The sequence below is a fragment of the Eptesicus fuscus genome, chromosome 4, assembly GCF_027574615.1.
Source record: "Eptesicus fuscus isolate TK198812 chromosome 4, DD_ASM_mEF_20220401, whole genome shotgun sequence".
NCBI lineage: Eukaryota > Metazoa > Chordata > Mammalia > Chiroptera > Vespertilionidae > Eptesicus > Eptesicus fuscus.
This window is the reverse complement of record NC_072476.1, coordinates 76203643-76216564: the sequence shown is the minus strand read 5'-3', so window position 1 is coordinate 76216564 and position 12922 is coordinate 76203643. Positions and strand designations below refer to the sequence as shown.

General features: G+C 40.1%; 1 protein-coding gene across 7 annotated transcripts in view; it reads left to right on the top strand.

Annotated features, from left to right (window-relative positions):
* OCLN (occludin) overlaps window positions 1-12922 on the top strand; it is a 46063-nt gene extending 33141 nt beyond the window's left edge. For 6 of the 7 annotated variants that reach the window (XM_054715192.1, XM_054715191.1, XM_028139607.2 and 3 more), the window contains 4 exons: window positions 3691-3906; window positions 6043-6214; window positions 9635-9676; window positions 11832-12922. In XM_054715192.1, the coding sequence (XP_054571167.1) occupies window positions 3691-3906; window positions 6043-6214; window positions 9635-9676; window positions 11832-11954 (553 nt within the window). In that variant the 3' untranslated portion in view covers window positions 11955-12922. The remainder of the gene's footprint in view (window positions 1-3690; window positions 3907-6042; window positions 6215-9634; window positions 9677-11831) is intronic. The other variant, XM_054715193.1, reaches the window with a different exon arrangement.

The following is a 12922-nucleotide window of genomic DNA, read 5'->3' as shown; positions in this document are numbered from 1 at the left end:
TGGAATCATATACATACTCTCGTGTCTGGCTCCTCTTCATCTTAATGTCCTATACGTTAGAATTTCAAGGTAGAATTAATCCTGGATTAGGTGACAGCAGAAGGCGGTTGCCTCTTTACCCTTCCTAAGTGAATTTGGGAGAGCCCTGTTAGGTACACTCCCTAGTATACTGTCCACACCCAGGGTGAATTAACCCTAATAAATCAAGGAAGTTGAGTGTTGACACTACAGAGAACTTTCAAGGCAGGATGACACCCTAGGGCGACAAATAAGACAGCCCGTTGTTTGGTGGTAGCTAATAGGCTGACCGAGTAATCTGTTAGGACTTTTATGCAAGTCGTAGGAATTCACTGGCCCAGGGATGGGTCTGTGTCAGGCATGGCATATCCAGGGACCCAGGAGATATCCGGGCTCTTGTTGCTACGTTGTCTTTATTCTCAGTACAGCTTCCCTTGGAACAGGATGGGTTATCCACGTTCCCATCAGAAAATTCCTCCTTGGCAGGTGTGACTCAGTTGATTGAGCGTTGTACTATGCACTGAAAGGTGGCCTGTTCCATTCCCAGTTAGGGCACATGCCCAAGTTTTAGGTTTGATCCCTGTTCCGGGTGCTTGTGGGAGGCAACCAATCAATGCTTTTCTCTCTCCCTCCCTCCTCTCCTCTCTTTCTCTCCCCCTTCCTCTCTCTCTAAAATCAATAAAACATATTTTAAAAAAGGAATCCCCCCCCCCCCCCAAAGCTTGCATATCAGTCTATTGGAAAGATTCTAATTGGCCCTAACTAGTTTGGTTCAGTGGATAGAACTTCGGCCTGCGGACTCAAGGGTCCCAGGTTCGATTCCAGTCAAAGGCATGTGTCTTGGTTGCAGGCACATACCCAGTAGGGGGTGTGTAGGAGCAGGTGATCGATGTTTCTAACTCTCTGTCCCTCTCCCTTCCTCTCTGTAAAAAAATCAATAAAATATATATATATATATTTTAAACGATTCTGATTGACCTTTTGGATCATCGTCATCCCCAAGGTCAGGAAGATGAAGTTCTGTGATTAGCAAGGCTTAGTTACTCCCCACCACCCCCCAATAATGGTGACAGTTCTAAACACCATATGTAGGGTGTCCCCAAAAAATGTATATACACTTTGAATAATTAGTCATTCCAATGAGTTAAATCTGAGAAGTAAAAAACATCAGTTGACCTATCAGAAAAAAGTGTGTGCACATTTTTGGGGGGACACCAGAAAAACAACGGATATCATTCTGACAGTCAAGATACTGGTATTAAGTATGCATTGTTTCTCCCCCATTGATACTGGGTGTCATCAGAAAACAGGATTCATGTGACTGCTTTTAGTTGAGTAATTACCTTGAACACCTGCCATGTACACAGTACTGGGCCAGCTGCCCTGGGAATACCAAGTCCATGCTCTCATGGAGGTGGCAGACTAACAGGGGCGGAAGAAAGTGCACAATAACTACATTGAGAGTCATGGCAGCAAAGGCATGTGAGGGTGTGTGTGAGAGAATAAAACAAGTGAATAAAAAGGAACAACCCAAAAGCTACAAAAGGGGCACTTCCAGACCTGGGAGACTGAGTTGGATAGTGAGGAAAGTATGCTGCTGGTTACTTGTTCTGGGTTATGTGGATTTTGACCTAATCGGACTTGCATCTAAAAATAGGTTAGAAGCCCCAACTGGTTTGGCTCAGTGGATAGAGCGTCGGCCTACGGACTGAAAGGTCCCAGGTTCGATTCCAGCCAAGGGCATGTACCTTGGTTGCGGGCACATCCCCAGTGGGGGATGTGCAGGAGGCAGCTGATCGATGTTTCTCTCTCATCGATGTTTCTAACTCTCTATCCCTCTCCCTTCCTCTCTGTAAAAAATCAGTAAAATATATTTTTAAAAAAAGTAGGTGAGAAGATTATCGAGAGTACACATATTCCCTAGTTCTTAAATTTATATATTCTTTTTCTACTAAGCATTTTGTTCTTAGCTTTTATGCTACATTAAGTATGTTACTGTTTAGTATTTCGAAGGGTGTGGGAAGAGGAGAGTTGGAAAACTTCCAAGCTAAAGATTTATAATATCAATAACTAATAAAAAATTAGGGGGAAGCCTGCTTTAATGTTTTCTTTTTTCTAATTTCTCTTGCCCTTTCGTTTCCTCCTCTTCTGGCGCTCAGCCTCTCAAAGCCAATGAATGCTAAAGGTTTTGTTTGTCACCTCAAAGCAAGAAGCATGCATAGTGCCCGGCAATTTTGGCAATGTGTCTAGGAACTTGTTTAATTATTAACTCATGGAGAAAGTCACATTTTCCCTCCCTTTAGAAGTAGCATTAACTTAGCACATAAAGCCATGTTAACCTGAATAAATTTGGAAAGAAGAAATAAATACTACCACCACCCCCAACTACAAACACATACACACCTTTAGACTTTGACAACAGAGTCAGGCAGTTCTGGATCACCTAGAAAAGAGAGTAAACCTTATAGATAACACTCAAGATTACAGTTATGGTAAGTTGGAAGAAATAAGAAATGAAAATCTTCAAACGCCTTTAGTGGTTGGTCTGAATAGCAAGGCTGATGTTGGGAAGTCTCAGGTGCTTTCCTTGCCTTCCTTTCCTTTCTCTTGCCCTTCTCCAGCTTGGCTACAGGTGCAAGGGAAGCTTTGCGTTTCTGTTACTCAGAAGTGGGATACAGTTGCCATAGCTCTTGGTATTTTATTCCATGTTAGCCTTCAGTTTTAAGCTTGTGGCTGAAACGTTATGTGCAATGAAAAATCTGATTTGATACTGAACAATTGCATGAGAAAAATAAGTGTAGCCCTAGCCGGTTTGGCTCAGTGGATAGAGTGTCAGCCTGTGGACTGAAGGGTCCCAGGTTTGATTCCGGTCAAGGGCACATGCTTGGGTTGTGGGCTTGATCCCCAGTAGGGGGTGTGCAGGAGGCAGCCAATCAGTGATTCTCTCTCATTGATGTTTCTAGCTCTCCCTTTCTCTCTAAAATCAATAAAAATATATTTAAAAAATAATAAGTGTAATGGTAACCCTTCCATTCCATTCATTCCGTGTGGCTTCAGGATTAACAAAGCAATTTTACAAAAGTCTTAATGAGCCTTTTCATCTATTACTGTATAAAGCTTTTCAGTTTTTTTTTAATTTTTACTTTTTTTGAGATGTCTTGAAAAGGAAATTGATATAAAGGAGTCTGAGATTAATATTACAAAGGTCTGTCTCTGTGAGTCAGCTTCCAAAGGCAGATATGCAAGTGCATCCCTCTTCTCTACTCAACATGCCCCGGAACTCGAAGAACCTGTAGAAAAGAATCATGGCCATGATTTTCCTGACAGCCTTTCGTGGAGTATGTCCCCAGCTCAGGTCAGGCACACATGTCTTCCAGACCAGCCTAAATTAAATGAAAGCTTAGATCCACTTTACTTAAAAGGTTTATAAATGGGCTCCTCTTACATAGGAACCTTAAAGCTTCTTGCGTGTATTAGAGGATCTGAGCTGGTGCTACGTTGAACGCAGGACACTAGGGGGTCCGCTCATGTTGAGCATATGAGCCGCTTGAGTGAATGCAGCTACATGCAGATCTCCTAACAGTTACTGTTGCTGCCCTTTGTGCTGACCGCGCACTGGCAAAGGCTTGTCGTGTACCCAGTGATCACGGAGAACCCATTCCTGCTCATTAGGGTGCCTGAAGTGGTGCAGGAGCTGCCAGTGACCTCCCCTGTGGATGACTTCAGGCAGCCTCATTACAGCAGCGATGGCAACTTTGAGACACCGTCCAAAAGGGCTCCCACAAAGAGAAGGGCGGGAAAGTCAAAGAGGCCAGAGCAAGACCACTATGAGACAGACTACACGACTGGCGGCGAGTCCTGCGATGAGCTGGAGGAGGACTGGATCAGGTACGCGTCGCCTCTTTTTCTGGAACCACCTGCACATTTGATATTAGCGTTGGGGAGCTGTTGCATCCTAAACTGGGGTGGAAGGTATAATTCCATTCTTTGCCAACCAGGACTGGAGACTGGACTTTTATGTTTTTTTCTTAGTACTTGTTCGTAATGAAGATGGACCATGGAGGGGATTTGTTTGGCTGTAATCGTGTCTTACATGGCCCCCACGCATGGCTGATAAACTTCACCAGGGCTCTTACTTTTGCTAATAATTACTCAAGAAAGGCCTTTGAATAAATAAAATACAAGTGTAGAGGAACTTTATTTTACTGATTATAAGTTTCCCAGACTGGTGCTGTGGCTCTGCTTTGGCATTTACTTTTCAGCTTCCACGATGACACCAGAGATTCTTTTAAAAGTTTATCCAAAGGATTTTGGAAAACAGTTCTGTAAACAGTTAACAATTTAGTGTTCTGGCCAAGACTGAGGTTCCTTTGTTTGTGTGTCAGTGGTTTTGTTATAGGCCATCAGCACCAGCTATACTCGTGTTTGATGTAGCCCTTTTATGCCCAAGTATTATGAGGAATGGGACACAAATCAGAAACATTTGTGGTGTGAATGGTGTTGAATGAAAACATTGCTTCTCAAGGTGTTAGGATGCATGGCGTGTGTATGGTTTGAAATCCCCTACACACTAGTGTTTCTCAGACCTCGTTTCCCCTCTCTCCTTAAGAGTTTTTGGCCTAGCCCTAACTGGTTTGGCTCAGTGGATAGAGCCACCTGTGGACTCAAGGGTCCCATGTTCGATTCTGGTCAAGGGCATGTGCCTTGGTTGCGGGCACATACCCAGTAGGGGGTGTGTAGGAGCAGCTGATCGATGTTTCTCTCTCATCGATGTTTCTAACTTTCTATCCCTCTCCCTTCCTCTCTGTAAAAAATCAATAAAATAAATTTGAAAAAAAAAAAAAAAGGAGTTTTTGGCCTAGCTCAGCCATCTACCTGTGAAATATTTGCTTAACTTATATCTTAGAACAGTGGTCGGCAACTGTGGCTCGTGAGCCACATGCGGCTCTTTGGCCCCTTGAGTTTTTAGCAAAGGCCAGCTTAGGAGTACCCTAATTAAGTTAATAACAGTGTACCTACCTATATAGTTTAAGTTTAAAAAATTTGGCTCTCCAAAGAAATTTCAATCGTTGTACTGTTGATATTTGGCTCTGTTAACTGAGTTTGCCGGCCACTGTCTTAGAAGATTAAGTAAAAACTTTTAGAAATTCTGGATTCTTGTTTCCCTTTTGAGCAAATCCTTTAATTTATCCTCTCTGCAAAATGAAGGTATTAGGCTGACGTAGATCTGAAATTTGGAATTCCATATTCCTAAGGAGATCCGTAGTTTTGTGAAACAACTCAGTATTTCTTTAGTGGATTAGGGATGAATAGCATTGTCTTCATATGTAAAGAACAGCTGGTAAAAAAAAAAAAAAAGAACAGCTGGTATTTTGAGAGATACAGTGATACAGAATCTCAGGGGTTTTTTTCATAGTTCAGTGCATTGCCAGATTATTTGTACAACGAGCATGCATTTTTATACATGGACATTTTAAAGTCTACTTTTATCATCAAAGGACTTAAAATAAGCTATTTCCACTTAGGAAAAACAAGACCAAGATAAAAAATAACAAAACAACAACAACCCATACCCCAAACAGTCTGAAAACGGTAGGAGGTAGCGGAAAATAGCCAGCTGCCGGTGGGCTGCCCTGCCCCCACAGTGACGACAACACGCCTCGTGTTCCAGAATACCAGTTCTAAGACGTTCAACATAGGTTGCATTATCGTGTTGTATATGCAGAATAAGTGAGTTCTTATAACTTGAACCTTAAATTTCATAAATTACTTTTAACTTTATTTCCCAGAAGTTAAATGTAGGAATAGTTTTTATAAAAACACACACACATACAACATGATCAGTGATGTATAAAGTATAATTCTTCTTAAGAGAACTAGTTGTAGCCCACCTTCCTCTCCCCATCAGCTACAAAAAGAAGAATGTCATTCTCCACATCCCATCAGCTTTATTATCTTTGAGGAAGAAACACTGGATTTTATGTCTGCTAAGGGCACGTAGTCATTTTCTCACTCAATTTTTAGGGAATATCCACCTATCACTTCAGATCAACAAAGACAAGTCTATAAGAGAAGTTTTGACACTGGCCTGCAGGAATACAAGCGTTTACAAGCAGAGCTTGATGAGGTCAATAGAGAACTCTCTCGTCTGGATAAGGAATTGGATGACTACAGAGAAGAAAGCGAAGAGTACATGGTAAGTTCAAATATAATTATATATTACATATACTTTACTCTGATTTATGGGGATCTAGTATCCTTTATACTGATGTTAATACAAAATTTGATAGTAATTATAAAACTATAATTTCATTGAAGAATAATTGAAATTGAATCTTGGATGAAAGTCTTTCCAAATTGAAGAGTACACTAATACTAATTTAGTTAAGAATTACAAAGCAATAGCCTACATACATATCTCCTTTCCTCTATTTATACACTCAGTTCATTCTTTGTGTAAAGAATTCAAACAATACAGAATTGCCTAAATTGCTTAATTTCCACCACCTGTTTATCACCAAAATATGGGTTGTTAAAATAGCCCCTCCATGTAGAAGTGCACCTACACACACGCAGTCTTTGATAAGGAATCATCTTCTATGTTTAACCTGTATCTCTCCTGTATCTTCACTCCAAAATAGTTTATGGTTTGTTTCTTCTTTGGTCACCTGGCAGAGGTAGTATTTATCTGTGTAAAGTTACTCCTTCCATTGTAATCCCCCTTTCCATACTATACTATTGACCACACTTAAGAAATGGAGACTTACGCTCCAGCTCTCCAAAGGAGGTGTACCTACACAAATTATTTGGAAGTCTTCTGCATGGGAAATGGGTCACTTCTCCCATTTTTTAAATTTATTTAGTCAGTCACTTTTCAGTAAGGGCTCATGGATATCTTATTTATACATTTGGCTCAGTGGATAGAGCATTGGCATGCGGATTGAAAGGTCCCAGGTTCGATTCCAGTCAAGGGCATGTACCTGGGTTGTGGGCACATCCCCAGTAGGAGGTTTGCAGGAGGCAGCTGATGGATGTTTCTCTCTCATCGATGTTTCTAACTCTCTATCCCTCTCCCATCCTCTCGGTTAAAAAAAAAAAAAATCAATAAAATATATTTAAAAAAAAAACACCTGTGGTACATTTACACAATGGAATACTATGCTGCTGTAAAAAGGAAGGATCTCGCCCTAGCTGGTTTGGTTCAGTGGATAGCTGTGGACTGAAGGGTCCTGGGTTCGATTCTGGTCAAGGGCACATGCCTCGGTTGCAGGCTTGATCCCCAGTAGTGGATGTGCAGGAGGCAGCCAATCAATAAGTCAGTCAGAGAAAGTTAAATATCACATGATCTCACTCATTTGTGGATTATAATGAATAACATAAACTGATAAACAAAAACAGATCCAGAGACAGGGAAGCATCGATCAAATGCTTCCCTCAGAGGGAAGGTAGGGGAAGGTACAGGTCTTTTACCTCCTTAGTTAAATTTATTCCTAGGTATCTTAATTTTTTTGGTGCAATGGTAAATGGGATTGTTGTTTTAGTTTCTCTTTCTGTGAGTTCATTATTGGTGTATAAAAAAGCCATAGATTTCTGGGTGTTAATTTTGTATCCTGCTACATTGCCAAATTCAATTATTAAGTCTAGTAGTTTTTTGATGGAGTCTTTAGTGTTTTCTATGTACAGTATCAATTAATCTGCGAATAATGACACTTTTACTTCTTTTCCAATTTGGATGCCTTTTCTTTCTTCTTCTTGTCTGATTGCTATGGCTAGCACTTCCAGTACTGTGTCAAACAGGAGTGGTGAGAGTGGGCATCCCTGTCTTGTTCCTGTTCTTAGGGGAAATGGTTTTATTTTCTGCCCATTGAGTATGATGTTGGCTGTTCTACCAGTCCTCTAAGCTCCCCTATGTGCTGCTTGCTGAGTGACCTTGGTTTGTCATAGAAGGCTTTTATTATGTTGAGGTATGATCCCTCTGTTTCCACTTTGCTGAGAGTTTTTATCAAGAAAGGGTGTTGGATTTTGTCAAATGCTTTTCTGCATCAATTGATATGATTATGGGATTTTTTTGTCTCTCAATTTGTTTATGTGATGTATTGCGTTTATTGATTTTCGGATATTGTACCAGCCTTGCATCCCTGGATAAATCCAACTTGGCCATGGTGTATGATTTTTCTAATGTAATCCTGGATCCGATTTGCTAGAAATTCGTTGAGGATTTTAGCATCTGTGTTCATCAGGGATATTGGCCTGTAATTCTCTTTCTTTGTAGTGTCTTTATCTGGTTTTGGAATTAGGGTAATGCTGGCTTCATAGAAAGAGCTTGGAAGTGTGCTTTCCTCTTGAATTTTTTGGAATAGTCTTGAATTTTTTAGTTCTTCTTTGAATGTTTGGTAAAACTCCCCTGTAAAGCCGTCCAGACCGGAGCTTTTGTTTGCTGGAAGATTTTTGATTACTGCTTCAATTTCATCGGTAGTTATCGGCCTATTCAGGTTTTTTTATTCTTCCCGATTGAGTTTTGGAAGCTTGTATTTTTCTAAGAATATGTCCATTTCATCTAGGTTGTCCTGTTTGTTGGAGTAGAGTTGTTTGTAGTATTTTTTTACAATCCTTTGTATTTCTGTGGGGTCTGTTGTTAGTTCACCTTTTTCATTTCTGATTTTGTTTATTTGGGTCCTCTCTCTTTGTTTTTTTTTGGTGAGCCTGGCCTGAGGTTCATCAATATTGTTTATCTTTTCAAAGAACCAGGTCTTGGTTTTATTGATCTTTTGTCTTGTTTTTGGTCTCTTCTTTTATGGCTTTTGTCTGGTGTTATAGTGTTGTCATAAACTTTTATCAATTCGGTAAACAGTATTGATCATTATTATGCCCTTAATGTAGAAGTACAGAAGTTAGAAAGGTAAATAAAATCCTGTGTCAAAGAATTCATATCCAAGAGAGAAACTGACAGCTAAACAACTTAGACAATGTGACTAATGTCATAGTCACGTTATATGTAGAAAGTACTGTAAATAACTGCTGAGAGAAGGAATTAGGTCTGCTGAAGGCCTGAAAAGTTTAGGAGAGGCTTCATTGAGAGGTAACCATTATAGATTCTCTGGGCAAAATACGGGACGGGTGCGTGAGTACAGCTTTAGGGAGAACATGATAAAAATCTTGAAGCATTAACATGATTAATTGTTTAATTTGCAATTAAAAGGAATTGCAAATGATGGGTGCTAGACTGGATAGGTAGGAGACTAGATCAGTAGAGAGGTTAATGGGGAGCTCTGACGAGTTGTGTAATGCTATATGACATGTCCAGAACAGTGCTTTATAAGAGACCTCTCTGGTGTCAGCGTGGCACATGGACTGGCTTCAGGAAAGATGAGAGGCAGCAAAATAGTTACCTGCCTACGTGTATGGAATGTAAAAACTAAGAAATATGTCAAAAGTTTCTCTTCACCAGATTCCTCAGGCCTCCTGCTGGCCATAATAGTTTTAAGAGCTTTAAAACGTCATTATTTTAATTTCCTGTATTTTTGGCATCTTTAGCTTCAAATTATAGCATCAGTAATGTTATTTTTGAACATGGAAATGCCCGTTAAACATATTCCCTTGTGTTTCTCATTAATAGGCTGCTGCTGATGAATACAATAGACTGAAGCAAGTTAAGGGAGTAAGTATCCCAGGTTGTAAGATTCTCCGAGGAATAATTTTTCTGTTGCATGTTTTTCCTTTAACCTTTAGAATACCTTGTCACGCATGTACTGATTATAGACAGAAGGCCCAATAGTTGTCAGATAAACTATAACTGAGAAGTTGGAACCTCAGTTTAAGTTGTTTGGATCTATCACCAATACTGATTTTTAAAAACTTTTTTAAAGGTTGAAGTATACATACATACAAGTAAACATCATAAATGTACAAGTTGGTAAATTTTCACAAAGCAACCACATACCTTTGTACTTGGCACTCAGATCAAGAAATAAATTTCCTTGTAACTCTGAGAATGCCCTCCTGTACTTTCTTACAATTTTTGCTCTCTCCAGAGGTAACCACCATTCTCACCTCTAACATCGTAGATTAATATTGCCTGTTTTGAACTTCATATAAATGGAACCATATATGTGTGATTTCTCTCTAAAAAACTATTCATTGATTTGAGAGAGAGAGAGAGAGAAACATCTATTTATTTTTCCATTTATTTATGCATTCATTGGTTGCTTTTTGTATGTGCCCTGACCAGGACTGAACCCACAACCTTGGCATACAGGGACGATGCTCTAACCCAGTGGTCGGCAAACTGTGGCTCGCGAGCCACATGCGGCTCTTTGGCCCCTTGAGTGTGGCTCTTCCACAAAATACCATAGCCTTGGCAAGTCTATTTTGAAGAATTGGCCATTAGAAGAAGTTTAAGTTTAAAAAATTTGGCTCTCAAAAGAAATTTCAATCGTTGTACGGTTGATATTTGGCTCTGTTGACTAATGAGTTTGCCGACCACTGGTCTAGGGGTAAATTCCTGAAATTCTACCTCATGACAAAACACTTCCCATGAAGCTAAAACAGTAGCTCTGGGTGCAAAAATAAGATAATGTTTTTAATTGGCTTTGAGGATAGCTGTGTCTACGATGGGAGAACTTCTGGGCTGGAGACACCCTTATGAGACAAGACTTGCTTCAGTGGGGCTTTGGTGCTCACTGAGTCTTCCCCTTGAGTGTGTCCCTTATAGATCTGAGGAGTTGTAATCTGGATGGTCCTACTCTGATCCCTGGGTACACTGGCTCTTGGATCTCCAAGGAGCTGCTAATTTAGCCTCTGCCTGAGGCCACCCAGCAGGAGCTATGGAGAGATCTGCAGATTCCTCTTCTTTGTTTGGGGTTTGGAGGTGCCCAGATGAGGCCCAGCTGTGAAGCAGTGCAAGCTGCTGTGGGACCTTGGGCCTTCTTTTGTATGTTCTGGGTCTCTCTGATCCAGCTGCAGTTTGTAAGGTAATTTTAGATTGCAAAGGGCCAGGCCATTCATATGCAAAAGCCTCTGCGCACAACTTGGGTGGAATGGGGTCTCAGGGAATTAACAGGGCAGCGCAAATAGCTATGGCTAATCCTCAGCCCTGCCCTAAGAGGCCCTTGGGTCTCAGTGTTCCTCGGTAATCACTGCAAGCACCTCTGAGAGAAAGCCGCCCTCGAGTTCCACCTGATGCCAGACAGTCCAGTTTCTCCCCGTATGAGTCTGGGTCCCCAGAGTCTCACCCGAAACTGGAGTTCAGAGCAGTCAGGAGCTTGTGTCTCCCTCCCAACTGAAAAAGACAACAGCGTCCTCAGTTGGCAGTCCTTCCCGCGCGCTCTCGTGCCTCCGTACCTTTTACTTCCGCAGCTCCTCTGAGTCTCAGAGTGCTTTTCTCTTTCCTTCTAGTTGTAGAATTTCCACTCAGCCAGCCTTTCTGTGGTTCTGGATGATGTCCGTTTTGTCTTTTAGTAGTAGTTTTGAAGTGGTTGTGTGAGGCAGCAATTTCAGGTGTTTACCTATGCCACCATCTTGGTTTCTCCCGGTTTTGGGTTGTTGTTTTTTTTGTCACTTTACAAATCATTAGAAATTCATGTATCGTTTTAAAAACTCAGGTTAGAAGATTTTGTTCAGCAAAGAGCATCAACTGCCTCTCTGGTTTGAAATACTGCCAGGCACCTTATGTATGTTACATCATTTAACACTCCCAACAGTTCTGGTGACTAATGGTCCCCTTTTTTTTGTTGACCTCTGCCTTCCCAGAAGCTACACATAGCTCATTTTTATTTTGTTAAATTTACCTGTTCATTTTTTTTTTTCCTTTTTAGTCTGCAGATTATAAAAATAAGAGGAATTATTGCAAGCAGTTGAAGAGCAAGTTGTCCCATATCAAGAAGATGGTTGGAGATTATGACAGAGGGAAAACAGAAAGCAAATTCCAGATTGTTTGAGTGATTGAGAAGTATCTGACATCTCTGCAGTGGTGTCAGCATGCAAAATGACTTTGGACTCTAACCAGAGAGGCCAAACCTTTGTGATCATGACAAAGTTTTGGTAGCTTTAATATCATTGGTATTGAAGCATTTTATAAATAGCTTTTGATAATCAACTGGGCTGAACACTCCAATTAAGGATTTATGCTGTAAACATTGGTTCTGATATTAAGAACTGTTGTTTGAGGTTTTTAAACCTTTCAGGAAGGTTGCTGAGTGTACTGTGCTGTGAACTTTCACGCCCTAGGCAGTCATGTCTTAGTGCCTCATTAGTTCCAATAGGTAATCTCATTGAATCCTCTTAGAATCCTCCCTTCACATAACTGTTATTTATAATCATTCCTTTTCAGATAAGGAAACTGGGTCCCTGCAATGAAGTGAAACCACTTGTTTCCTAGCTTGCAGTTTTGGTTAAGTCTGTTTTATGACTCCATTAGTAAAGTCCCTAACTGTTCATATCTACTGATATTACATTCTACCAACTTCCCTATTGATTTTTTTTCTGTGTGTAAATGGTTAAAAGAGCTTTTTATTGTTTTATGTTACCTTGGTAATAAAGACCATATAAAAGTAACAAATTGTGAAATTTAAAGATTGTAAATATATATTTACTTTTTAAAAATCAAAATTTAAAACCACTGGCTAGAATTTTATTGTGTATTTTAATCTTTTATGGTTTACATGCTTTTTTTTTTTTTTTAACCAACTAGGCGCTTTCATTATATCAGAGTACCTGATTACATTTATAATTCAGTTGTGACTTGAAATGTATCTTACAGGAATGTTCAAGTTCTGTACATATTTTATAAAGTATTAAACCAGGTGTTTTCGTTCTATAATAGACCTGTTTGATGTCATTAGTGCTGTTAATTTTAAGCTTTGCAAAACTACACTCAGCAATTATATCTGTTACTGTTTTAAACTCC